A 27,095-nucleotide genomic window follows, 5' to 3' on the forward strand; every position below is an offset into this window, starting at 1 on the left:
ACTGATCTTCCCGCTGTTCTGGCGAGCTTTTCTCTTTGGCTTTACCTCAGTTCTGGTTCTCCCCGATCTCATATCGAAACTGCTGTGAGGGCTCCTGCTTCCTTCACTCTCACTCTCCCTTTACACTTCCTTTGCTGCTTGGTTTACAATTCGGCACTTGGGACAGTGTTCATGAAATTCCCTGGCGACTGGGATCGCAAATTTCCTCCAGCGCTCCCTATCATTCCAATGGCCCAGACTCTATGGGTCTGTTGACCTGTTGGTTTGTTTGCCCCCTAAGCTCGCTGTTGGTCCTTGCACGTTGTGGGCTGGACTGTGACTCAGGGCTGCTTCGCTTTTTGCGTGCCTGGAGATTAGGTGCTGTCCACCCCAGCAGCTTCCCAACCCTTCCCCCCACTACAAGGGGACTAGGAGGCGATTGTGGGATGGGAGGGCGTGGGGAGCGGGTCTCTACAATGAGAGGTGGCAATGCACCTATAGTGCCTCTGTGGTATTCACTGACGGAGTGCCCCTCCTCCACACCACGCTCCCAAGCCGCTCCTCGCACACAATCACCGGATGCCTTAAGGTGCCTCGAAGTGCCCTGAGGGTCCCTATGGCTCGACTGAGCTGCGGCGCTGTAGACTGCAGAAAAATGCCGGCGACCACCATTTTCCGCCAATCCGGCCTCTGCGCAACTGGGACGACGGAGGAACCGGTGGTGCTGAGAAGGCAACTGGGGGCTTAAAGGGGGACCGCAAACCGCACTCGGTCTAACCAAGCCGTCTCCGTGGACTCCCGGGCCTGCTCTTTCACAGCAGCTCGCTGCGGCTGCTAGACTTGCGAAGGTTTTTTTTTTTTGCCATGCAGAAGAGTAGCGGGGGCGAGGGGGCCACGTTTGTACGCCACCACACAGCATGCCCTCAGCTGACTCCGCCAACTTAGCTCCCGCTACTCAATATTCCGTAATCCGTGGCTCCGGGGGACCGAATAGCGACACCTTTGGCTTCGATTTTTGGCTTAGCTCCTCCAATCTACCGGGTTCCCCCAGGCTCTGCTCCGGCACTGCTCCGCTGTGCGTGGTACGTCTGACATCACCTCCAAATGATTTTAACGTATTTCCCAAAGAGCAAGCTTAAGTTAAGGCTTTGATCTGGACGAAAACCGTATTGTAGGTCTGACAGGATGTTATGTGTGTCAAATCAATCAATCAATCGTGTGTTTGTTAAGCGCAACTTCTCACCTGTAAGGGTCTCAAGGTGCTCGGGTGGTGGGGGGGGGGGGGGGGGTCGCAGGTTCCAGTCCATCAAGGAGGGGGTCTGTTGAAGCCAGGTTTTGAGGTTTCTTGTGAAGATGGGGAGTGATGTTGTCTGCCTGAGGTGGAGCGGAAGGTCGTTCCATGCTCTGGCCGGGTGGAAGGAGAAGGAGCAGCCTCCCGATCTGGTCTTTCTGGTGCGGGGGACCACGGCGTAGGAGAGCAGGGCTGATCGTAGGGTCCTTTGGGGTGCGTGGAATTTGACTCGTGTCCACCCAATCTTGCAGTCTGTTCAGAATTATACGACCTGCAAACTTCACCAGGAAATCGAGCAGAGAAATTGGCCTAAAACAAGCTGGATTGTAACGATCTCCCTTTTTTATAGATAGGAACGAAAATTGATTTGGCCCATGTTGTTCAGATACCAGCTGCGTGGCATGCCCAAAGTACTCAGGTTAGTAGGGGCCCCCATAAAGCGAAGTTGAAATCTACAGGGTTTGCGTCTGGACCTGGGGCGTTGCCATCTTTACATGCCAATATTGCATCATTGACTTCCTCCAAACTGAAGGAAACAGTGGTGGGTGTCTGAAAAGAGTCTGCGGTTATAGTATGGCTGTGTTCCTGGTCGAATGAGGCGTCGCAGTAGGTAGAGAAAATATATATATATATATATATATATATATATACATATACACTAGCACTCCTCAATACTATGCAACTATTTACAAATATACATAAGCTGATGGAAATACTTCTTGATGATATTGCTTAAACATTCCCACCCCTTCCACAGGAAGGGGGTTTAGTACCACCACTCACATGTATCAACATTATACTGTCCCTAATGCCATAACTTGGAGTGAGGGCCCTTATCACTGACACCGAGCGAGTGGTTGCCTGCCCGATTATTTCAACAAGCATTTAATTATGGGAATGCATGAAAGTTACATATAACCCTGACCGAGAGCACCTAATACTGACAATAAAGTATACAAACTTTAATCACAGTGGCTGACAGTCTCTTTATTCAACTAAAAAACACCCTTATGCATCAAGCCAAAATCCAGTCGGTAAAATACCGATTCCTTATTAGCTCCCGGTATTAAGTAAAAAATACCCAATCCCAATGCATCAACCCAAAAGCAGAGATCGGTATTTAAGGAATCCTTAAATAGCGATTCTTTAAATAGGGATTCCTTAAATACCGATTCCTTAAATAGCGATTGCATTTAAGGAATCCCAAAGTGAGATTCCTTAAATGCAATGCATCAAAGTTAAAAAATTAGCGATTTCGCTAATAAGGGGAGCAAATTACCATGAAGATGAACTGCATGGTAATTTGCAAAAACTTTGAAAAATGCACTTTTGTGCATTTTTCAAAGTGTCATGTTGCGCACACACATGCCCTTAGAGCATGTGTGTGTGCAACATATGTGCACATATCATTTTCAGGGGTGCAACAGGGTGTCCTTTTGACACCCTTGAAAGTGCTCCAGCTATTAGCGATTCGGTAATACCGAATCGCTAATACAGAATGGCTTTACATTCATTCCTATGGGCCTCCAAGCCCATAGGAATGAATGGGTAGGTATTCCTTATTACCGATTCGGTATTACCGATTCGGTAATAAGGAATGTTAAGGAATCGCTATTTGAATAGCGATTCCTACATGCATAGCCTTTTGCTATTCCTTATTAGCGATTCCTTATTTTTCGCTAATAAGGAATCGCAAATGCTAATGTTGATGCATATGCCCCGAAATGTCTAAGAATGACTGAGAGTGGTGTACTTATCATGATTATTGGCATGAATAGCGCAATTCAATAACAGAACTTTAAGGGCCTCACCTTTATAATGACATGACATCAGGCACCCATAAAGAATGCTAGCAACATACTCAAAATCACATTTTGCAAAACATACTGCATGTGAATCCTAATCCCCAAGGGACAACATTTATGTAAATGCAAACCTGTTCAATTACCATCTTACACGCCTAGAGAATATCTCCAATATGACAACTCATATTAATCATCTCACACCTGGGTGTAGCCCTAACCTACTCCCAGCAGTAAAACAAAAGTTACAGCATGAGGAAGGCTTGAAAATGTTCCAAAACCCATTGAGGGGTTCTCGTCTCAAAGCCACCAGAGACTTAGGTGGGGACTTTCCAACTCTTTTGGGGGGGTCAGCGCTGCTACTGCAGCTCCCCCCGCACCGTTGCTTCACTTTGGCGGTAAACCATCCTCCTGGGGTCCCCACACGCTGCTAACAAGCAGTTTTTTCTCCCAAGAATGGGGCAGGCCCTGCAGGGCATTATGGGGCGCCCCTTCGGGAGTGTGCATAGTTGAGCAGTGGCTTCCCTGCTGCTCTGGGGAGAGCCGCGGTGTATTTCTGGGTGGCCTTGCACCAAGTTTCACTTTTTCTCAGGGGTGCCCGGTTCTACATGGGTGGTTGGCATGCAGGTAGGACGTCGGAGAGCAGCTAGGAGAGTCCGCCCCTGGCTGCTCTCCCAGGCTCCACATGCGGTCAGCACACTCGCGTGTTGCAGCAGGAGCCAGACCCTTCTCTTCTGGTAACCCGCGCTCCTGCAGACAGACACGCACTGGGCAACCGGGCCAGCGGCTGCCGGGGAGAGCATGGTGGTGCTCCCCCCTCCCATCCTGGGCAGCTTCATGGGGAGCGGGACGGCACTCCTCGACTTCCTCTGCTTCTTGGGGGCCATGGGATGGTATCCTGGGTCCCCTGTCCACTTCATGGGGAGCGGGACGGTGTTACCAGCCTTTGCTTCAGGGCCACTTCACAGGGAGCACAACAGCGCTTGCAGACTTTGCTTCAACTGATCGCAGCACCCGGGCCCTGACCCACTCGGGGGAGATGGGACATTGGAGACCGGTGGAGGAGCTTCACACACTTTGTTGGTCACACCAGAGGTCGCCTACCTTCCGGCGGGGAATATCTCAGGTCCGCGGGGCGATTTAGTCGATCTTGGACTTCTAACTCCTGGTGGCCAGCCCTAGCCACCTCAAGCATTCTCCTTCTGCCTTCTGGCCCCCAAGGGGATGTACTCAGCAGGAAGCCTGTTTCACTGGCTCCCTGCGCCAGTCTTTCACCGGGTTTCCTCTTCTGGGCTTCTTTCCTTGCTCAGAAACTCAGGATGCCCCTCACTGTTCCTGGACTTCCTCAGAGGCACAGTCCAGAGTACTGGGGACATTCAGAGTGCTCCTCCTTCCAACTCCCCATGGTGTCCGCCTCCAGTCCCAGTGTTCCTCAGAAAACATATCCCAGAGAGAGCTTTCCTTCCTGCGCAAGAACTTTTAAGGGAAGAGGATGCTGGCAGGAATTCACCTCTGGCTTATCCTACAGTGCCACATCACCCCTCCGCCTCCGTTTCAACCTTCCTGCACAGGCCTCTGGGATAATTAAATATGGAGTCGTCCAGGGGTACCATGCCACATGGTCTCTGAAATGCCCACTTCCCCCACTCGCTGACATCATGGCCTGGGCCTTGAACAGGACTGGTGCCTGGCACTGGGTGACAGCTGGCTGATTGATGCTGAGCAGCTTCACCCCATGTCTCTCTCCTGGAGAGAAGACCCCAGCCCTGCGGAAGGCTTGCCGTAAAGGGCTAGGCCTCTGATGCTACAGCGTGGGGAGTAAAGTAATTAATCCAGCCCGGCAGGGTCACACAAGGCATGGACTCTGTTTCGGAGCACAGTCAGAGAAATATGACATTTCTGGATGACCCATAAGCGGTACAGAGATGCTTCTGGACATAACAGAATGGTTCTTTCCTTACAATTTACAGTGTACTTTTGTGCGTGGCTGCCGTTTGTAGGCTCAAATGGAACTGAAGCTATGCCATGAAGCCTCCTTTCCCACAGGAGTATAATGGAGTGTTCCTACAGTGAAACTGTAAAGCACACTGACTATCCCTTACATTTGTGCGCACACATTATAAGGTCTACTTTAGGTCACCACCCAACTCTGCATAGTCCCTTCTGCACCAGTCCATCTGTGCACAGCTCCTGGACTGCACACAACAGGAATCTCCCTCACACAGGTGCACACACGTGTCCACGTGTCCGCATGTAACCAGCCCAGTGTCCCTTTCCTTGGCTGCGTTGTAGCGGTCTTACCTCACGAGGCGGACACTGGCGGAAAACACGTGCAGTCCACTTTACCATGAGTTTACCCTGGGTGAGTCCTAGGCTATGAGGCCCTTCCACAGTGAAAGGTCAAGAATTAGATGATCAAAAAGCAACAAATCCGGGTGACTCAGATGGTCAGAACCACCTTCTCTCAGTACTGTAGGGAAAACAGCTGGTCCTTACACAAGGCTACAAATAGATTAAGTAAAAATGCCACCATATAATGGTTTGAGGTACAAATTGGTTATCATTTGCCTGTTTTCAAAGTGGGTTGAAGCAAGGAGGTGTGATGCACTAATAGTTGTAAAACTATTATTTCTGGGTTGATCCCTAGATTTGGATTACCAACTTAAATTGAGTCAGACAAGGGGACATACTTCAAAATGAAATCATGAGAGTTGTGTGTGCAGGATGGGTATTAATCAGACATTCCATTGTAGCCATCATCCAGAAGCATGAGTATTAGAAAGATCTAACAGAGTCATTACAAACTTGCGAAAGTGTGTGCTTCAACTTCTCTGAAATGGCCAGATGCATTTCCTTTGGAGTTGTTAAGCATGATATACACTCTTAATAAGAAAACAGGATTGAGTTCCCATGACGTGCACATGGGAATGCCTTTGAGACAGACAGTCAGAACTTTAATCTGCCGCTCTGATTAATTTTAGAGATGATCTGATGTTGGTTTACTGCAGGTGACTAGCTGATACAGTAAACTTTATCACTCACCAGATGCAACTTGCTACACCTTCTACGCTTACAGAGTAACCTGGAACCGGGACATTGGGTACTGATAAAGAAACATGTAAGGAGAAACTGTCTTGAATTGTAACGGATGTCCCTCTGCTAATTGATCTGGATGACGAACACGGCTGTGTTTGATGTACTGGATCCAAGCATCTCACAGAAGGAGAGTGCATGCTACTGATGGAGACTGTGAAACAAGCCGTTGAATCACAAAAGCAAAATATAGGGAAGAAGCAAACTAAGACGATGAAAGCTTGAATCAAGCTCATGCCTCAAGCTGATCCATCTGAAAATGTGAGACAGAAAAAAAGAGCAGTACAAGAAAATCCTAAATAAAGTGGTGTGAAAGCAGCTGAAGCACTCAAAGGAGGCACTGACAAACAGACTGTGGTGAATACTAGACAATAATTGTAGGAGTACAACAGGTAGTGATGAAACAAGAAAAAGAATGAGAAAGAGATCCTAACAAAGAGCAAATATCGAGGAGATGGGTGTAGCTAATAAAGATTGAATTGGACAAAACAGACATTGATTCGATTTTTGTTAAGATTCCCAAGAACCACTGCCAAAAGTAGATGGATTGAGAAATGATTAGTGTTGAATATGTTCCCTCATGAACAAATGACAGGTTGTCCTGAATCTTGGAAAGACTGTTTCTTTGAAGAATTTTTGTTTTTGATAGGTTTTAAAGATTGAATTTTTATAAGGACTATTTATAAGAATGGAGAAAACGTCTTCAAGAAAAGAGAAGATCTGCATGGCTCTCTAATTAATATTACTAATACGTATTAGTGTGTTAGTGTATAAATATCTTCCTGACTTGTTTATGAGGGAATCAATCCATCTACTTTTGGCAGTGGTTATTGGTTATTTAACAAAAATTAAAGACCTTTCAAATCCATGTCGGTTTTATCCAATTCAATCTTTATAAGCTACACCCATCGAGGAGCTATATGCTCTTTGTTAGGAACTCTTTCTCATTGATTTTCTTGTTGCATCACTACTTGTTGTACCCCTCCAATGACTGTCTAGTAATCGCCATAGTCTGTTTGTCAGTGCCTTCTTTGAGTGCTTCCCTACTGATGCATCATAGTAGAATAATATACAGATGACAGTCCATATGACTAATCCAACTGTAAGTCTCACCTTCTGAAACATAAGTTGGTAAGTGGATAAAAATATAGCATTCAACCATATTTATTATATCTCTATAATTCTTCAAAAAATAAATGTAAGGGAGACATAATGAATATGGTTAACTGTTAAATTTTTATCCAATTACAAACTTGTGTTTCAGAAGGTGAGACTTACAGTTAGCTTAGTCATATGGACTGTCATTATCTGTATATTATTCTACTATGATGCATCAGTAGGGAGACTCCCTTTGGTAGAAATCTAGAAAAACAATTTGAGAAAACAAGAGTGAGTCAATTAGCCTGTGTGTAAGTTGTCAAGCGAAGCCTGTTTATAAAAAGAAAAAACAAAAACAATGCTGTTACCTCCCATCGCTTTGTTTTATGCATCAAGATTATTTTCATAAATCAAAAAAATATATCAAGACGCTTCTATTAATTTTGTCTAAGACCCCAAACATTAGTGGAGAAATCTTCTATTTGGATGTTTATGACTTATTAAAAAATTATTTGAACATCACTTTCGAAAATATTTTATTTGGTTAGACATATCAAAAAAGGGCATTTATACTTTGGCAAAACAAAGCAAATATTTAGCAATGCAGGAGTAAGTAATATAAAAGTCACATGACACTTCAATTCAATGGTGAAACCCAGTCTTTTCTCCCAGCAAGATAGCAACGGGAAGAGTAGGAGTGACAGGAAAAGACAGCGATTACATCTTTGCTATTTGACATACTGCCAAACTGAAGTATCGAAATTTCAACTATAAAAAAACAGAAGCCAATACAAATAAAGCAAAAGCACATTGTATGCTCAGTGGCTAGAGCACGTGTAAGAAATAACAAAATAAACATGGTAAAGTAACAATAGAAAGGCCACATCTTATAGCTTCCACAGGATAAATTAAGTTTCTGCAAAAACTAGAAACAGACATCATCAATACTCTTGATCACTGAATACAAGTAATTCTGGCGGAATTGATAACAATCTATTTGAGTAAACTAAAGCACTGATTACATTTTTATTGGAATACTTCTTTATACGCTGCCTTCATTTATCGTTCACAATCTCCACACTGATACATATTACCACACTTTTCCAGGTTCATACAGAGAACACAGTTTATGACCGTATAACACATGCTTTGTCCCTTCCCAATTGTCACCTCAAAAGATTCCCCTTAATATGCTATGATTTTTAATGAGAATTATTTGTGCTTTGATATTATCAGAAGTTCAACCTATACCAGACAGCGGAACTGAGAATGTGGGCATGTCGAGACTAGACCCAACCATACTTGTCAGCAGTAATAGTCCACTGCTACAACAGTTTAACAAGGAGAGAAATTGCACAAATACAAGATTATTTACCATACTGTAATGTAAAGTGCCCAGTTAAAAATAGGAATGCAGTCTGTGGGTGGAATCTGCATTCCCCTCGCTCACAACTCCAAGCGAAGAAGAGGCAATGAACTGTATGGCTTGTACAATAGCCAATAATCAGGCCTAAAGGATCAACTACATCACCGGACAGGATGCCTAATTGCTTAGTAGAACAAATAAAGGACATAAGATCCGAATGGGTCAAGTCACCAGAGAGAGTAGCGCTAAGCACATACAGTCTGATGCCTCACGGAGCTAGGTGTTGGTCCTCCAGCCACTACAATCACCATGTTTACACATTAAACGCAAACATAAAAATGCAGCTAAATAAACGTGGTTACCCAATACTGCTGGAAACGATGCTCTTTGACAAGTAAAGGGCAAGCCATGCAAGGCTCTTATAAATACTGAGGCAGCAACGTTCAGAAGATACATGTGATAGCATTTCCACAAAAATGTTTAGGCCACAAATAAGAGCACTTGCCAGCAGTCATCACTTTAACACAGCACAAGCAAGGCTTTATGTTGGGGAAAGAAGAAAAAAATAAATCACTGCAGCTAAAAACGAATATTCGTATTGCTAATGTGTTTTTGTGGCCAACATCTCCTTTTCAATTTCTACTAATTCTATAGAACGCCACAAGCTTCCGTTCAGACCCCTCTGTGTCTCGCTCACATATTCCATTCCTGAAAACTGCCCTTGTTTGGCAAAATCACTGCAGCCCCATGCGTGCCTGCACGTCACCATGTGCTGCTGGCTGTTGCCGCAGACGGTTAAGCAGGGGCGAGCACACGCTGCATGAAATCTAGCGCCACAGCCCAGCATCCATACAAAGCGCTGTGGAATAAAACCTCAACCGAAAGAAATGGGAAGGACTCCCTTTTAAGGATTCTTCTTTGGTACCGAAAATGTCTTTTATTAGATGATATGGCTGTCGAATAAGTCTGCATGCTTCCTAAACTGAAGACACGGTGGGTCTAAGAAAGCATGTCTTTCACTGATGCAGCTGGAGCTGCAGCACAGAAACGAGAATCCATTTGATCAGCCTTCATCACTCACCTCAAAAGTTTAAAAAAGTTACAGTGATTTACTTTAGGGAATCTAGAGGTCAGCATCAAATCAACCCAGGCTGGCGGGGACATGATGGGCCAGAAGGAGTCAATGAGTGGGACGTAGGATTTAGACCCACCTAAGAGGTTTATTCTCTTACGCTCGAGCTAAAGCCGTGGAGTTAGTAAGGGCATAGTTTGGTTCTCAAAAAAACGCTCTAAAGCCCCCACGGACAATTGTCCACTGCGTCTGAAGGCCACGTATGCTTATAAAGACAGTGGCACATACACCATATTTACCAAAGAAAAGAAAGTTGTGTTTTATATAAAATACGAGGGCTAGATTAGGTATTGCACAAGCAAAGCCACTCTCCTTATTAACAACGGCCAGTGGGCCTTCCAAAATACAGCCGAAATGCATCACTAGAGCGCATACCCTGCAGAGGAACCCCAGCAGTCAATACAAAGGGCTTAGAAGGGCTATGGCTAAGCACAACGAACAACAGCTACAATGAACAGACCCAAGTCCAGGAAAGTGGCTAAAGTGCTCACCTTATAGCTCGAACACATGAAAACAAATTCAAACATGATCAAGATTGGGGTGGGGGGAGTGTCGGGGGGGGGGGTCTCGTCTAAAACATTCGGTGGGACGAGATATTTCAAATAGTGCACTTCATTTATAGGAATTACAGAACGTGTCAGTAGTGTACTGCGATAAATGATTTAGGGGAGTGGGTAACGTCAATTGCTAAAAACTGGCGGTTATTCTTTGCAGGTACTTAGCAAGGTTCAAGGGGTGACATTAAAGGCAAATGGAAAAAAATAAATTGCTTTTCTGCAGCAAACAGAATATTGAAAAATAAAGAGTAGTCAAACGGGAAGTTAAGAGGAAAGGTGAATGAATGTGTCTCTGTGAGGGACTATTACAAACAGAAAGAATTTGGTTGGAGAGGTGTAAAGTAAAAACAAACCCACCACAAATTCAATATGTCGTTCCAAAGCCACCACAAGGTGATTTGCAGTACTTTACAGAAAACCCCAAATTATATGTATTTGATTGCAAACTTATTTCATGGTTTCGATTACGTTTCAATGATCACCTTCAGGGCATTGTGCAAAATTATCGCATGTTCCTGGGTCCCAGTTAGCCACCCTTGTATCTACTGTAATCATGTACATTGTAAACCCACTCCACTCAAGCATAGCCACAAGAAACTGGAAACAAAGCTGTATTTAATATGCGAATCTCCGGTCCTGCGGATATCCCAGTTTATCCAGGCTGGGGTTAATGGCGTACTGGACCATTGGTGGAGGGCCACACATTAGGATTAGGGTGTCCTCACTTGGTGGCGGCATGTGGTCCTTGATCATTTCTTCATTCACAAATCCCTGGCTGTAATCCCAGTCTGAAAAACACATGATCCATTATTAGATGTCGTTTCTCATTCTTTTTTTGTGTGTTTTATTTAATATATTTTTTGTAGGTGGTACCCAACTAAAGCAGTGATAAAAGGGCACTGTTCCCATAAACTTGATGTGTTTTCAAAAATAATGTGGCTAGAGAGAAACGGATACATAATCTTTGGTAATGTCAGAAATATTTTAATTTTTAGAATACAATACTTCCCATGAATAAGGAAGGATTGCGTTACTTACCCTGTAAGAATCTGTTCTTTACATATAGTGCTGTAAATTCACATGCTTTGCATACTCCTGCTTCTAGTGTTGGGTCCGGATGTGTGAAAGTCTGTCGAGTCACCAGGTAAATTGACTCCCCCCCCCCCCCCCTTCTTGGTAATAGTGCGCATGGGCATCAACTCCATTGTTAGATTGCTTTCCCGCAAGAGGGCGAGAATGGAATATAAGAAAGTATCAGTAAAGAGATGTCTACGTATATGAAAGTATAGATCAGAACTGCAACAACCACAGGTGTCTGGGGAGAAGGGTGGGTGCATGCCATGAACAGATTCTTACAGGGTAAGTAACATAATCCGTTCTAAGCATGTGTGGCTGTAGACACACATGCTTTGCATAGACTGTACAGCAATGTCCTCCAAAAGCGGTAGCTAACCAGTGAACACTGTAGTTGTTTGAAAAAGTGTACACAGCTTCACCTGTCCTACATTAGCTTGTTGGGATGCTAGAACACAATAGTGCTTAGTGAAAGTGTATGGTGTAAACCATGTAGCTGCTTTACAAATGTCAGCTATAGGGATGTTGCCCAAGAAAGCCACGGATGCCCCTATTTTACTAATGGAGTAGGCTTTAGGGGCTATATACAAAGTTTGTTTGGCTTTGATATAGCATGTTTGAATAAATTTAACGATCCATCTGGGAATACCGGATGTTGAAATGGGCTTTCCTTTATGAGGGGGTGCAAACACAACAAAGATCTGTTTTGTTTTGCAAAAGTCTCTTGTCCGGTCAATATAATACATTAATGCTCTTTTGACATCGAGTGTATACAGAGCTCTTTCTGCAACAGAATCTGGTTAAGGGGAAAAACGATTGGTTAATGTGGAAAGGGGCACAACCTTCTGAAGAAATTTTGGGTTAGTATGCAGAACCACCCAATCTATGTAGTTGGAAAAACGGTTCTTCTAAAGTTAGTGCCTAGAGTTCACTGACACACCTTAGTGAAGTGATGGCAATTATGAAAGCAACCTTCCCAGATAGAAATTTGAGGGGGCATTGTGCAAGGGTTCAAAGGGTGGACCCATAAGCCTTGTGAGAACAATATTGAGATTCCACGCAGGTGAGAATCTGCGTGGTATTACTCTTTTAAGGTCTTCCATGAAAGCTTTAGTAACTGCCACTTTGAATAAGGAGAAGTGCTGCCTGTTTTGTAGATAGGCAGTCACTGCCGCATGATGTAGACGTATGGAAGTAGAAGCACGGCCAGAGCGCTGTAAATGCAAAAGGTAACAAATGTTTTGTACAGATGCATTGAGTGGATCAATCTTTTGGTTAGAACAGTAAAAAACAAACCTTTTCCACTTGGCTGCATTTCAAGTTCTAGTGGTAGGCTTATGTGCTTCCTTAAGAATGGTCATACATTCTGGTGGCAAATGTAGGTACCTGAATTCTATGATTTGAGGAGCCAAATCGCAAGATTTCGCTCACTTGGGTTTGGATGTCAGATTTCCCCATGGCTGTGAGTGAGAAGGTCTAGGTTTAGGCGAAGCTTCTCGTGTGGAACTACTGATAGTCTGAGTAGTGTGGTGAACCACGATTGACGAGCCCATGTGGGAGCTATCAGAGCTAGGGTCAGAGACAGTTGTCTGGGCTTCCAAACTATAAATGGAAGAAGAGGCGGAAAAGCATAGGCAAATAACCCTGACCAGCTCATCCATAGTGTATTGTCTTTGGATAGGGGGTGTGGAAACCTGGAGGTGAAGTTTGAGCATTTTGTGTTCTGTGCTGTCGCAAAGAGGTTTATATGTGGAAACCCCCACTTGTGGAAGTAGGGAAGGAGGACTTGGAGCAGAGTGTCCACTCATGGACTTTTTGCAGCGTCCTGCTCAGGAGGTCGGCAAAATCGTTGTCATTGCCCGGAAGATGCTGTCCAAACAAAGACAACTTTGCCTATGAGGTGAGGTAGAGATGCTTTGAACGCTAGGTGAACAGCTTGAAGCTCTAGGTAGTTGATGTGGAGATTCTGGTGTTTGGTGTCCCAGAGAACCTGAACTCTTAGATCTTGTAGGCGAGCACCTCAACCTGTGAGGGATGAGTCTTTTGTTAGCACGATTTGAGGAACCGGGTCGATAAACGGCTGCCCTTTTATCAAGTTTTGTATGTTCCACAACTGTAGACAGTGATGAGTGCCGCTGACTACCAACCCTAGATCTTCCTGTCGACCTTGTGACTGAGTTAACTGTCGCGCCAAACATTCTTGTAGAGGATGCAAGTTTAGTCTTATATGAGGCGCTATAGTGATGCATGAGGCCATCATTTCCAAAAGACGCATGAAAGTTTTGACTGTCAGGAATTGATAGGCTTGAAATTGCGGTGGCAGTGTTTGAACATTTTGAATTCTGGCTGCATTTGGATAGGCTAAACCTAATTTAGTGTTGAGCATGGCCCCTAGATAAGGTTGTAGCTGTGAAGGTTAAAGATGGGACTTTTGAACAATGATGGCGCACCCCAGTTGATGAAAGAGGTTTATGGTAATCTAAGTGTGTTGACCGCACAGAAGGTGTGTACAGGCTTTGATAAGCCAATCATCTAGATACGAGAAGACATGAATGTTTTGTCTGCGTAAATGAGCTATTACCACTGCTAAGCATTTGGTGAACACTCTGAGTGCAGTGGTGACTTGCGATGTGCTGGGTACATGGGAAGGTGAAAGTATGCGTCCTTTAAGTCTAGTGCTAGCGCAATGTCACCTTGCTGTAGAAGTGGAAGCACCTGTTGAAGTGTGACCATATGAAGTGCTGATAGTATGTAGTGATTCAGAGAACTAAAATGGGCTGTATAGAGCTGTCTTTTTTGGAAATAAGGAAGTATAGGGAATAAACCCCTGACCCTTGATGTTCTAGAGGAACTGGCTCTGTAGCTCCTTTGATTAAGAGAGCTTGCACTTCCTGTTTGAGCAGGTGTTGATGGTCCAGAGAGTCTGTGGGTGTGAGGTGGAATATTGGGGGGGGGGGGGTTGTGTTGATGAGCTCCAGGCAATAACCATGTTGGATAATGTCCAACACCCACTGGACCGATGTTATAGACTGCAAGGTGAGAAGAAACTGCTGTAATCGACCCCAGACAGGTGTAGAATGGTGGGAGGAAGTATAAATGAGCCACTGGTTGTTACCGCATGGGGCATTACTGGATGGTGTACCTTTGCGCCGACCTTTGAAGTTGATTGAGATGCCCTATGTGCACAAGCTCTAAAATATAAAATCTTCCATGGATTCCTTATGTAGTGTAACCCCATGGTATGCTGCTGCCCTAGCAATGAGCTCCTGATATGCTGTAGTATCCTCGAGAGGTGAGGGTTTGGCAGGCTATAGGTCTGGATCAGGCTCCTCTGGGGGTGGGAGGGATCAATGTCATAATCCTGCCAGGGGCTTGGGGTGGTGGTGGTGCATCATAAGTGTCATCATTTCCCCCATCTGGGTCTGTACGTGCAGATCATGGAGGTGTAATATTTAAGGGAATCTGTGGAAAGTGAGGAACAGAAGGTAAGGGTGGTGGTACGTGAGATGGAGAAGGAGGAACAGGGTGCAAAGGACTGGTAGCTGTGTCCTTTTTAGGTCTCGCCTGACCCAGCGCATGCGCTGGTCTGGCAAGACTTTTGGAGAGGGCTCCAAAAAGTGCTACCAGGCCAGCCTAGAGCTACAGTGCATGTGCGCGGACGCGCGCGCCGCGCTTTACCGCGATTACTTTTACTTTCACGGCCGCTTTGATGTTTGATCGCGATTGCGATCATTTTCACTTTCGCGGCCGCTTTGCATAGCCAATAGGTCTCGCTTTTGGGACCTTATAAGTATTTAGCTATGCAACAGTTGCATAGCTAAACACTTATAAGGTCCCAAAGGCGAGACCTATTGGCTATGCCAATGCTTGTTTCTTCTTCTTCATAGGTATTGGCAAATAAATTACTTCTTGGACAGTGGATTGTTGCTTGGTAGAAGGCACTGACATAGTCTTGGTAATAATGCGGCCAGTCTCTGTATGGATATGGATCAGTTTTTGTTTCGGATCGAGTCTCTCCTGAATTATATCCAAAATAGGCTCTAAGGGTATAGCGGGAGCCGATTTCGGTTTCAGTGCTGAAGTTTTCAGAATAGAACCAGTTTTAATTTTTGGAGCCGGAGGGGACGGAGCAGAAGAGTCTCGGCTTGGTACGGAACCGGAAGGCTCAGCAACTGCTTTTGATGCCAAGGGCAGGGCAGCTGAAGCTGAATCTAGGTGCAGACCATGGCCAAATAGCAGTGCGGCCCGGAAAACTTTTGTTTTGTGGAAACAAAGTTTCAGTGTGGGCAGGTGAGGGGTTGGAGTACTCATGGCACCTTGACCAAGCAGATTGTGCAACTCCAAGTCGGAGTCGGAATCTCCGCCGAAAAGGCCCCTTCTTCAGCAGCAGAGGCCTAGAGATCTGCACTGTGATACATGTCCGAACCTGATGGCGGAAAGAAAACAATCTAACAATGGAGTCGATGCCCATGCACACTATTACCAAGAGGAGGAGTCCCCTTACCTCGTGACTCGAAAAACTTCTTCAAAGAATAACTTGCACACATCCGGCCCCAACACTAGATGGCAGGAGTAAGCAAAGCATGTGTATCTAAGCCACATATGGCTTAGAACATAGGAATTACGCCAATGGACAATCTATGTATCTTTCTATTGGGATTGGAAGTCGAGGAGACAACACATTACCCTAGGTTCTACATTGGCAAACTGATCTATCATCCACCCAATGGTTCATAATACACTATGATCAGTCAGACAGTCTAGAGGTTGAGCGGAGTAAAATTATGGTTCAATTTAGCAATTTGGAAAAACAGAATGAATCAACCAAGGAGTACAGAAATACCCCAAATGCCAGATTTCACTTTTTGCTTACATTAGATGAATAATCTGCTGGTTAATATATCATCATTTTTAGGACGGTTCTCACAGCATGGAGTCTAGGAAAATTGTTTGCTACTGCAACCCAGTTAGTAAAAAGAAGTGTGCCTTACTTTAATCAGAACCTGTTATTTCACCGGCACAAGGAGAAAATCAAAATGCAGAGCTCCATATAGTTACTTAAATTCAAGAACTACTGTTGTGCACTCAAATACTCTAGTGTTGGAAGAGGTAGGCAAGGGGATAGAGGATGGGCAAGAGGTCAACTAGTGGTTATAGATAACTAATATAAGCAAGAATGTACTCATTCAGTCTCGCTTTTAAATCTTTAAATGGACAGCAATTTGCTATAAATAAACCAAATTTTTTTTTTTTTTAAATGTCTTCAGTGAGTTTTTTGTACAGTTTAACACTTAAATTGGAATATATTCCATTTGCAGAAGAAACTGTTTCCATACAAGGATTAGGGTTAGTGATGGAGAGCATACATTTACAGCACTATAACTAGGAAGGGAAATGTGAGAAACTGGGTTTTTGGTGTAAGCTCTGGCCAAGAAACAGCCACAATCCCTGCTGGGTGAACTACAAAAAGTCACTAAATTAACCTGTGCTTAACCCCGGGTAGCTTGGCACAAAAAGCAGTCAGGCTTAACTTCGAGGCAATTTTTAAATTATTTATACAGCACACAATCACTAATAAGGTGAAAACACAACGCAAGAAAAATCCCACACCAATTTAGAATAATAGAATAAATGTTAATAAATTAACACCAAGGGGGCGTGTCCAAGATGGTGGCCGCAGCGACCGCATTTAAGGGAGCTCCGAGGCGGGCCCGCCAACGATCCTGAAATATCCTTGCCATCGGGCTACATACGGCCTCATATTGTGCAGCGGACGTCCCAAACCCACCCCAGGCTTGATAATTGCCAGGGCGGGCTCGACTGAAGATACTTTTGCGGGAACGGCTACTGCGTGGGAGATTGCCGGGGACACGCTGGCAGAGCGGTGGAGGCCCTGTGCCTACTGGAGCGGACAAAGCGGAGGATTACGGCGAGCTGGTGACCAAGGGGCGTGCCGGAGTGCCAGGAGCTGGGCCTAACAGCTGTGTGTGGAGCCCTGAGTCCGGAGGTTTGCCGAAAGACCGGAGGGGACCCGACCCGGTGTTGCGGCCTATGGTGGACATCCCACGTGTAGAAGGTCGGAGACGAGCCCCCGGGTGCGGAGCCGTGCAGACTGCGAGACCGGTGGAGCACTCGGCGCCGGAGCGGCGTAAACTGGTGGGGAGCCTGGGAGCCGGGGGGTTTGGAGCCAGGCCCTGGCGAGCGCTGCGGGCTGTGGCTTGCCCCCTCCGCTCCCAGGAGGAGTCCTCGCCACGTGACGGAGTGGGCCTGAGCACTGCTGGAGGTGGCTTGGGAGAGGCAGGGCCAGCGGGCCTGAAGACCCAGGACAGAAGCTAGTGGGGTTCTGGAGGCGGTGGCGTGGCTTGACCACCCCCCCCCCCCCGGCCCCCCCCGAGAACACCTAAATAACTGTTAGTAGTAGGCATGGGGCCCTCGAGTAAAGCCTGCACCAGACAGAGAGCCTGGTCGCGGCAGGCTCTGGAGTGAGAGCGGCAGTGGCAGCAGGCCTGTAAGCCTAAGACGGGAGCCGGTGGGGGGTTTGGGAGCAGTGGCTCGACCCCCCCCCCCTAGAACAGCCTGTACAGCGGCTTGTGGTGGACGGCGGGGCCCCCGCACACACCCTAACGACGGGCACGCTAAGGGGGAACATACAGTGGAGTAGAGTGACTCGCCCGACCCGACCCCCTCCCCTGCGTTGGATCATACGGCTGGGCATTAAACTCAGCGGAGGTCGATAGGGGCCTAAACACGAAGGCTCGGAGGAGAGGTGCAGCTGGGCTCGACAGACTGAGGCTCCTCGCTGGATTATAGTGTGCAGCCCATTGGGAGACCTGCGCATCGCGGCGCCAGAGTGATTACGCCGCCACCCAGCGGGGCACAAATGATATTGGGGTCTGGGGGCACCTGGGCTACAGGTTCTGCCTGGCGTGGCTGACTGCACTAGGCCTCATTTTTACGAGTTGATCCCCCTCCAGTAGGACCCCTTGCGAGACCCTGGAAGCCCGGAGCAGAGTACGTGGAACTGAACCAGACTCGCGAGCCGAGAGCAAATACATCTCTGACAAGGGACTGCAAACATGGGCAAGGACAGGCCCCAAAGGGGGGCCCAACAAACCAGGGTGGACCAATTCTCGGCCCGGGACATGGCAACATGGTCGGAGCCGCCGGGGACCGTTGCACAGGCCCCGGTGGGCCCTGAGCCCACACTTGCACAGATCCTCGCAGCCATAGAAGCCGCAATCCAGATGGTGCAAGCCAAGTTTGATGCAGTCTCGCTGGATGTGGGCCTGCTACTGGTTGACCTACGAACAGTGGCGGAGACGTCCCTGGCGATGGCCCAAAAGGTGTCGACGATGGAGACGCAGATCTCCTCCCTGAAGGCCGCCTTAACGGAACTGGCTGAGAAGACAGCCATATTGGAGCAATGAGCGGAGGATGTGGAAGGGTGCTCCTGTAGATGCAACCTCCGCTTTGTGGGCTTCCCGGAAAGAGCAGAGGGACGTGACCCCAAGCTATTTCTGGAAAACTGGATCAAGACGGCTTTCCCTGCGATCAACCTCTCCTCCTGTTTTGTGATCGAGCGGGCGCACAGTGCGCTGGTGCCCCCTCCGCCGGTGGGGGCTGCCCCCCGCACCATCATAGCCACGATCCTCAATTACAGGGATCGGGACTGCATACTCCGGGAGGCCTGCTGCAGTGACGATCCAGCATACGACAACAACGTCTTTCGCATCTTCCCCGAATACACACGAACTGTCCAGCAGCTGTGAATGTCTTTTGGCAGGATGAAACAGAAGACCCGGGCCATAAACCTGAAATACATGTTATTATACCCGGCTAAGCTCAGAGTAATACAACAGGACAAAGCTCACTACTTCTCCATTCCTAACGCAGCCTGGGATTGGTTGGAGGTTATAGCGGATGACCGTATACCAGCTCCGGGGGGCACTGGCAGAGTTTCTGCGGAACTCTGGTCGCGGTGCAGGACACAGAGACGTGGTCAGCGGAACAAACAACTCACCCGGTCGACCCCAAGGGTGCTTGTGCAGCAGGACGGGTCTTTAGACCTGGAGTGCACCAGTTGGGACGGCGAGGGACATCAGTTGATCCACGACAGTCAGGAGCTACTATTGGCGGAACGCAAAGAGGCTCGAGCGCTGGTGGAGGTAGTCACTGCGTTGGATGCAGAGGCTCACACCGGGGACATAGTGGAGGAGACCCCTCAATCCACCGGCACCTGAAACATGACAGCATCAATTGATGTCGCCGGGAACTGGAATGCAGAAGCCGGTCCTGTCTGGATTGTTGGCAGTCGGGGTTCACTGCATGAGACTATGAATGGGAGACAGCCTTTACAACAAAACTATTACAACGCATGCCATTACATCGCATGTTGTTGCAACGCAAAAGGTGTGCAGCAGTGGGTAGAAGGTGTTGGATTTAACTCCAACACCGGCCCCACTTCTGTCACTGCACTTATCACTCACACCTAGCACGGTCAGTGCACAATTGGTTGTTTTTGGTTACTCTAATCCAATTGTAATGTAGTGCTGTTATAACTACTTGCAAAATAACAACCTTTATCCCCAATCTTGGTCTCCTGTTTCCCTCCTTCAGTGACTTATGCACTTATTATAATAGTCCTCCTAATGATCACTGGTTGAGACATTGTTGTTTTGTTATTATACTTTACCCAGTATTGTCTCTCTGGCACGGCTCAGGGGCATGCCCTTTCCTGCATGGCCTTCGACGCCCAGTGACATGGGCGTCGAAGGCCATGCAGGAAAGGGCATGCCCCTGAGCCGTGCCAGAGAGACAATGATTTGTACTAATATCACTTTTGTACAAGTAAGGAAGGGAATCTCTCTAACATCAGGGATCTAAAGAATCTAGGACATTCTTGAAACATACTTTACATCTATAATAGCCTTTTACATTGTTACACTGCTCATATCAATTTCCAACAAGAAAAGGGCAGAGAAATTCTAATGCAGTTCAACTTTTAGCTTACTAGTAACAGAACTTCAAAAACAAACCACAGGAACAAATTCACCATTCAACTTACTCTCTGGAGCTTTATCCAAAGTGTACCAGAGTTTGAAGCGCTGGGAGTGCTGGGCCTGAATTTCCTCCAGCTCATCCCGCAGGAGAATATCTTTTTCAGTCTGTAGAATTTAAGGAAAAAAGATTGACTGTAGCAATGCAGACAGAGACTAACTGCTGACATTTTTATTCCTGCTGGTGTGCCAGCATGTGTCTACTAGGTTATTCATGTGTATCTTTATTTTTTAATTATCAGTGAACAGACTCTCCATGCTTCTCAAATTTTCAAGTGCATTCCAAGTATAAAACCACTTGAAAATATGGTTGTATGTGATCTCAAAGAAAAACAATTTCATGGACTACCATTCATGAGAAACCAATCCACCAAAACGGTTTGATGGAAAATTGCAGGATGAATGGCATTTATCAGTTCAGAAGCCATTTCATATAAAGTCTTTTATTCGAAATTGGCTTTTGCATGCTTATTTTTTAAGGTGCAACTGAAATGACTGCTGGTCTTATTTTCAGAAACATTATTGCCTCAGGTATATTTTTTATTGCTGTATTTCAGGGGGCATTATTTCAGATTTATATGTTTTACACTGTCAAACAATTACTTCGAAAGCTTTTAATTCACTGATCCCCCACCATCCTTAAAACACCATCCATCCCTGAACCCCACACAACCCATAAACACCAGCCACCCCTAAAAAACCCTCACCATACAAACTCAATCTATCTCTGAGCCCTAAAAGCCCTTTCTACCCCTAAACTCCACTCAATGCTGAACCCTAAAGACCTTCACTACACCTGAAATACATACATCCCTCGCCCCTAAACTCCTCCTATTCCTTAACCCTAAAACTCCTGGCTATAAACTGCACCCATACCAGACCCTTAATCCTCAAAACCCCTAAACTCAACCTCTCACTGAACCTCAAAAACCTTAACAGCCTCTCATCTGTGAACCTTTAAAGCTCCTCAACACCTGCAGACTCCACCCATCCCTGAAACCTAATAAAGCCTCACCTCCCCTAAACTAAACCCATTCCTAAACCATAAAAATACCTTTCTATGCCTGAACTTCACCCATCCCGACATCTAATCACCCCTCATCTCCTCTAAACATCACCCATCCGTGAACCCAAAAAACCCTCACTACCCCTAAACTCCAACTAAGTTTAATGTAATTTTGGATTTTTCCTTAAAACTATCTTTCCTTTAAAATGTTTCCTCTAATTTTTGATTAATTCGTATTTCCTTAAAATTGCCTTTGCCTAATATTGTCTTTCCATGATTTGGTTTCCTCCAAAGTGATTTCTCATTTTTTGATTTTCCTTTAGTTCCCAAAATAATTCACAATAAAATACTTACTATACAGAGAAAAGAAAAGCTATGCGAGGACATAAACAGTGCTCATGAGTATTTTTACATCTGATGCTGCACTCTTTACTTGACGTGACAATACAAAAATATAACAACTCTGAAAAAGGGCTTTTCTGCACAAAAATAAATCTAGTCAAAGTTGAGAAAACAATCTGAGGCATGAAATCAAACGATACACGTTTAAATGTAAAATGCACTTAGCAATTATTTACATCCTGAACTGTACAGTAAAGTAAAATAATTCGTTTGATGAGCATGGCTGAATTTTGTATGACTGGCTTTATGAAGGTATTTGTAATCTTTCAAATAAAGAGAAGACTATGGTTTTTCAAAAATAGAGTCTTGATGATTTTCTGGTGAAAGGTACTCACAAAACCAAAGGTATTTTTTAAACCTATAAAAGTGCCTGAATAAATCCTATGTTCTGTTGTAACAATGTTGTTTTCACTCTTCTCCCACGATGTACCATCTTTACAATAATGCTTTGCACTATACGCCTTTTCTTTCTGCTGCGGAATTTGCCCCGTATTCCATCGAAGCTTTGTGTAAGAGTTGCCATTTTATTTTTTATATTCTAGAGACATCATATCTCTTGCAAAAATAGAATAAGGGATTGTCATATCCTTCGACTGACCAAATCCTTCCTATGAACTTGCAGGCCAACTCAGACATGGTTTATTCCATACAGAACCATAGGTATAATGGGGCACCATATGATGCAAAAGAATTATGTTACTTACCCTCTAAGAATCTGTTCATGGAATGCAGTGCAGTAGATTCACATGCTTTGCATACTGCTGCCATCCAGTGTTGGATCCGGATGTGTGCAAGTTGTTTTTTTTCTAATAAGTCATTCGAGTCACGAATTGAGCAGCTCCTCTTCTTGGCGATAATGAGCATGAGCATCGACTAAGTTGTTAGATTGTTTACCCGCACGCGGGTGAGAATGGATAGTAACGTAAGTGTAGTAGAGAGAGAGCAGGTTACGTGGCCGACAAGAAGTTCAACTAGCAGCTCTCTCCGCCGGCTCGTTCTCTTATCTACCTCTTAGCTTGATGTTACAGAGTCACCCGACCCTTAAAAGATAGCCAGATTGCCCGGGAGATGAATGCTGCTGACTGCAGCGAAAGCGGGGCCTCTCCAAAGCTGCAATCTCCCACTGTAAAACGAATTCACCCCCCCAACATGGTGGCAACGAGAGGCGGAGGTGAAAGCGTGGGGTGAGCCGTACTCCTTCTCCCGATGGCCCGAGACCAGGCTGTGGTCCTGATTGCCGTGGCGCTGACGACGTGGGAGGAGACAACCGCTGTCCGGTCTCCCGCAGTAGTGCTACAAGAGGCACAGCAGAAGGGCACTGGGGCCAATCGAGACGAGGGTGAGTCTACCTTGACCCCCCACCCCCCAGCATAACTACTTACTGGTTGTATTTGGAAAATTGCCTGGTGGGGAAGAGAGGCTACGAGCCCCCACCATCCACGGTGGGCAGTCCTCACTCCCTACGAAGTGCTGTAGGCAATCCTGCAGCAGTCTCAGGGAATAGATGCTGACCGCCACCCTTCTCCCCTCTGCCCCCCAGTACAATAATTGGGGTTAGGAGCAGTCTCACCCCCCTGCCGGCTACAGGCCATACAAAGAAGGCAAATGACCCTCGGCATAGACGTTAGGCCGCCTGGGACCAGCATGTCACAAACCCTGACTGCTATGTATGGGCTGTCGGAGAGGTGCATCAGCACACTCATTGGGGGGTGGTGACGCCTCCGGAACTGCAGCGGGACGGTGGCAGCTTGGGGACCTGGACACATGATCCGAGGTGATGCTTGGGACCCCCGGACATCCTTGCACTAAAGGAGGCCCGAAGGGCATAGACAGTGGAGGGCCCCACGTGGCGAAGTTCCTATGTGAACCAACGTTCAGACGTCATCCCTCACGGAATCACAATGGCCATGGACAAAGACTTGCGGCCACCAAAACAAGAGAAAATTGACATGTATAAGAGGGTCATGGATAAGCCTGGGCAAAGCACTACGCTACGCTCGCGTAGTTTGCGAAGTTCGCGCTACTTCGCACTACGCGAATTGCACGTAGCACAGTGCAAACATGCGTAGCGTAGTGTTGCATAGTGCTGCAGTAATTTTTTTGCTTGCTCGCGGTCCTCAACGTCAAGTTGGCAAGAGCAAGCAAAATGACATCCCGACGAGACTTTTTCCTTGTTCGCAATCAGCAACATCAAGTTGGCGATCGCGAGCATGGAAAATAAACCTCCCGGAGAGATTCCCAACGCGAGGAGGTCAGGTTTCTCATTGCGAGTGGTTGCGTATGCTCGCGACCGCTCGCGATGAGAAACTATCAGTTCGCGTTGAGAAAGCTGCCGCTCGAGTAAAAATCTACTCGAGCAGCAGAAAACTACAGCTCGCACTGTGCAAGATGCCATTTTCAATGATTGCACAGTGCCAGTTGCTTGTCCGCACTGTGCAATCATTGAAAACGACATCTGGCACAGTGCGAACAAGGTACTACGCAGTTCGCGAAGTGCTACGCTTAGCTCGCGTAGTGCGAAGTGCACTTTGCGTAGCTTCGCGCAGTGCTACTTCGCGAACTACGCCCAGGGTTAGTCATGGGCTCCCAGGCCGAACCGGAGGCAGAGACATCAACCATGACAACACGGCGCCAAACAATTTCCTAGAGATGTATTAGAGGGGAAAATAGGCTAAGTATGTTCTGAGGTCTGAGATTTCCATAGTTCCAGACGTCAAACTGCCACTTCCATAATTCTGATTAGACACTCAGTTTCACTCGTACACTCCAACTGTAACTTTTTCTTTCTATGGAGGTATATCCTACTTTTTAGCTACTAATACAATCTTCTCACCGGGCTCTCTTCAGTTACCCTTTTGGAGTTGGCGTAAAAGGATTCTTTTACTTGAACCCAAGTCCCGTCTCTACGATCGTGCATCTTTCTCCTATTTAGCTAAATAAGAGAAAGACGCCCAAACTTTAGAGAGCCCGGGACCCGGTCCCCTGCTTGATTCCAGTCCAGGGAAGACATGGCTTGGCAGTTCGGGCTGAACTGTTCCCATGAGGCGCAGGGTCAAGACTGATTTGCATATAGCTGTGTCTGAACTGGGGTGGCAAAGTGAGCTAAAGAACGATGATCGATTCAACCCAGATCTGTGACTGGGGGTGAGTGTCTGAGTTCCAGCGCCCCGTCCATCATCTCCTTGTGCTTTTTTTGATCACCCTAAGTTGGCAGGGTATGCCCTGACGTGGGTCCCTGGCTCACTTTGCCACTGGATTTAAGCTAGCCTGGCTGATGAGGGCTGTTAGCCCGAAACTGGTCCTAGGATGCTTGTTTCTGGTCCAGGGAAGACATGGCTTCGCAGTTCGGGCTGGACTGTTTCCATGAGGCACAGGGTCAAGACTGATTTGCATTTAGCTGTGTCTGAACTGGGTGGCAAAGTGAGCTAAAGAACGATGATGGATTCAACCCAGATCTGTGACTGGGGGTGAGTGTCTGAAAAGTTTCAGCGCTCCGTCCATCATCTCCTTGTGCTTTTTCCAAGAATCCATAGTGTCACGTGGGGGACAACACTTTCACATTTTTGGCAAGGGGATAACACAATTGGTGCCGGTGAACCAGAGGACTATAGAAGTATGGAAAGGGACGGAAAGACAAATATAGTGGGATAAACGGATCACCCGATAAACTCCACTATGGGACGGAACACGCCTGCTCGAGATTGGGATGCTAAAGGGATTTTAGACATGAGATACGATAGGGATTTACTAAGTTGGAGACCTGATCCCCTTCAGCTCCCTCCAACTGAGTACCACTCAACAGTTCAAATACATAAAACTTAAACATGCATTGACGGTAAAGAATCTCGATACAGTAGACATTCCTGAGTATGTGCCCCTAGACGGAAGGCTGCTCCAAGGGGGGATACAGAGAAAGCCTTCTCATGGACATACAAGACACTAATTAACAACATGCCAGACTCTGTGGGTGACAAGGATGACACTGACTGGGAGGCGGCTCTAATGCACCTAAGAGAGGTAGCCATTAAATCGAGACTATGACTGATCCAACTCAAGATCCTACATAGGATACACTATGATAGGGCCTGCTTACACAAATTTGGCAGGGCAGTCACCTAATTGCCTGCGTTGTAGAATGGACAGGGGTTTGTACATATGCACACTACGGGAATGCTATAATATACACCCCTATTAGTCCACCATATTAAAAGAACCTAACAAGATACTGGTCATGAACCCCAAGTTTGGTCTGTTAGGAATACCCACAGACGTGGATATCACCCGAGCTAAACTCCTTTTGTGCAACCAGGGCCACACAGTCACTAAGAGGGATGTAGCGAAGTACTAGGGCGCTCCAGAAGAACCTACTCTAAAGGAACGGAAAACTAGGATGGATCTTTATATGGGTATAGTCACAGAAGTGGTTGAATAGCCACTAGAACCACTACCCTTGTGTAGATTGAGAGAGATTGGTGAAATATATGGTCATCATTATTATGTGACGTCCCTGTAGGAAAGTGCCCCTTTTTGCATGGTTACCCCTCCACTGTTTGCCTGACATCTGATGCAACCTGACTTGATGTGCCCCGAGTCCCTGTCAATTAGGTTCCCAGGGCCTGTGTTCTTTCCCAAGACTGTACCTTAGCACTCACACCCTGCCATTGCAGGCTGCGTGTTTTGGTGTGGAGAAAAGTGAAGAGTGGACATGGCACACATCCCTGTGTGCCATGCCTGCAACCCACTGCCTGAGGCCTAGGTAAGTTACCCTTCTAGCAGGTTGCAGTAGCCCTCAGATGAGGGTACAATGGCAGGCACACTGTACCCCTACAGTGCCAAAGTCCATTCTTAGACATTCTAAGTATAGTAAAGCCATAAAGATTATATGGTCTGGAAGTTGGTCATTACGAACTCCACAGCTATATAATAGCTTTACTAAAATCGGGGAAGTTTGGTAGCACACTTCTCAGCACATTAAACCCACACTGATGCCAGAGTGGGAACAAATGTAAAATGCACATCTTAGAAATGCCCCCTGAACGACGATCAGCCCTGGTGTGGTTCCTGAATGGCTGCCCACCATTTGCCACCACTAGACAGGTTTCTGGACCCCTGGGTAGACAGCCTTCATTCTCTGGGACCAGAAACAAAGCACATCCTGGCAAGAGGGGTCATGCCTCCGCCCCCAAGATAGGTTGGGTCCACGAATGGGGAGCTTCAAAGGCCTGCTGCCTTTGAAAGC

General features: G+C 46.4%; 1 protein-coding gene across 1 annotated transcript in view; it reads right to left on the reverse strand.

The window, feature by feature from the left end:
- Positions 1 to 7,782: 7,782 nt before the first annotated feature.
- Positions 7,783 to 27,095, reverse strand: part of LOC146855197 (NADH-cytochrome b5 reductase 3-like) — a 252,932-nt gene continuing 233,619 nt past the window's right edge. Inside the window, exons 8-9 of the mRNA XM_085652847.1 lie at positions 20,457 to 20,556; positions 7,783 to 11,106 (exon numbers count right to left, since the gene is read on the reverse strand). Coding sequence (XP_085508973.1) covers positions 10,934 to 11,106; positions 20,457 to 20,556 — 273 coding nt within the window. The 3' untranslated portion in view covers positions 7,783 to 10,933. The remainder of the gene's footprint in view (positions 11,107 to 20,456; positions 20,557 to 27,095) is intronic.

Source organism: Triturus cristatus, chromosome 4_1, assembly GCF_964204655.1.
Source record: "Triturus cristatus chromosome 4_1, aTriCri1.1, whole genome shotgun sequence".
Classification (NCBI taxonomy): Eukaryota; Metazoa; Chordata; class Amphibia; order Caudata; family Salamandridae; genus Triturus; species Triturus cristatus.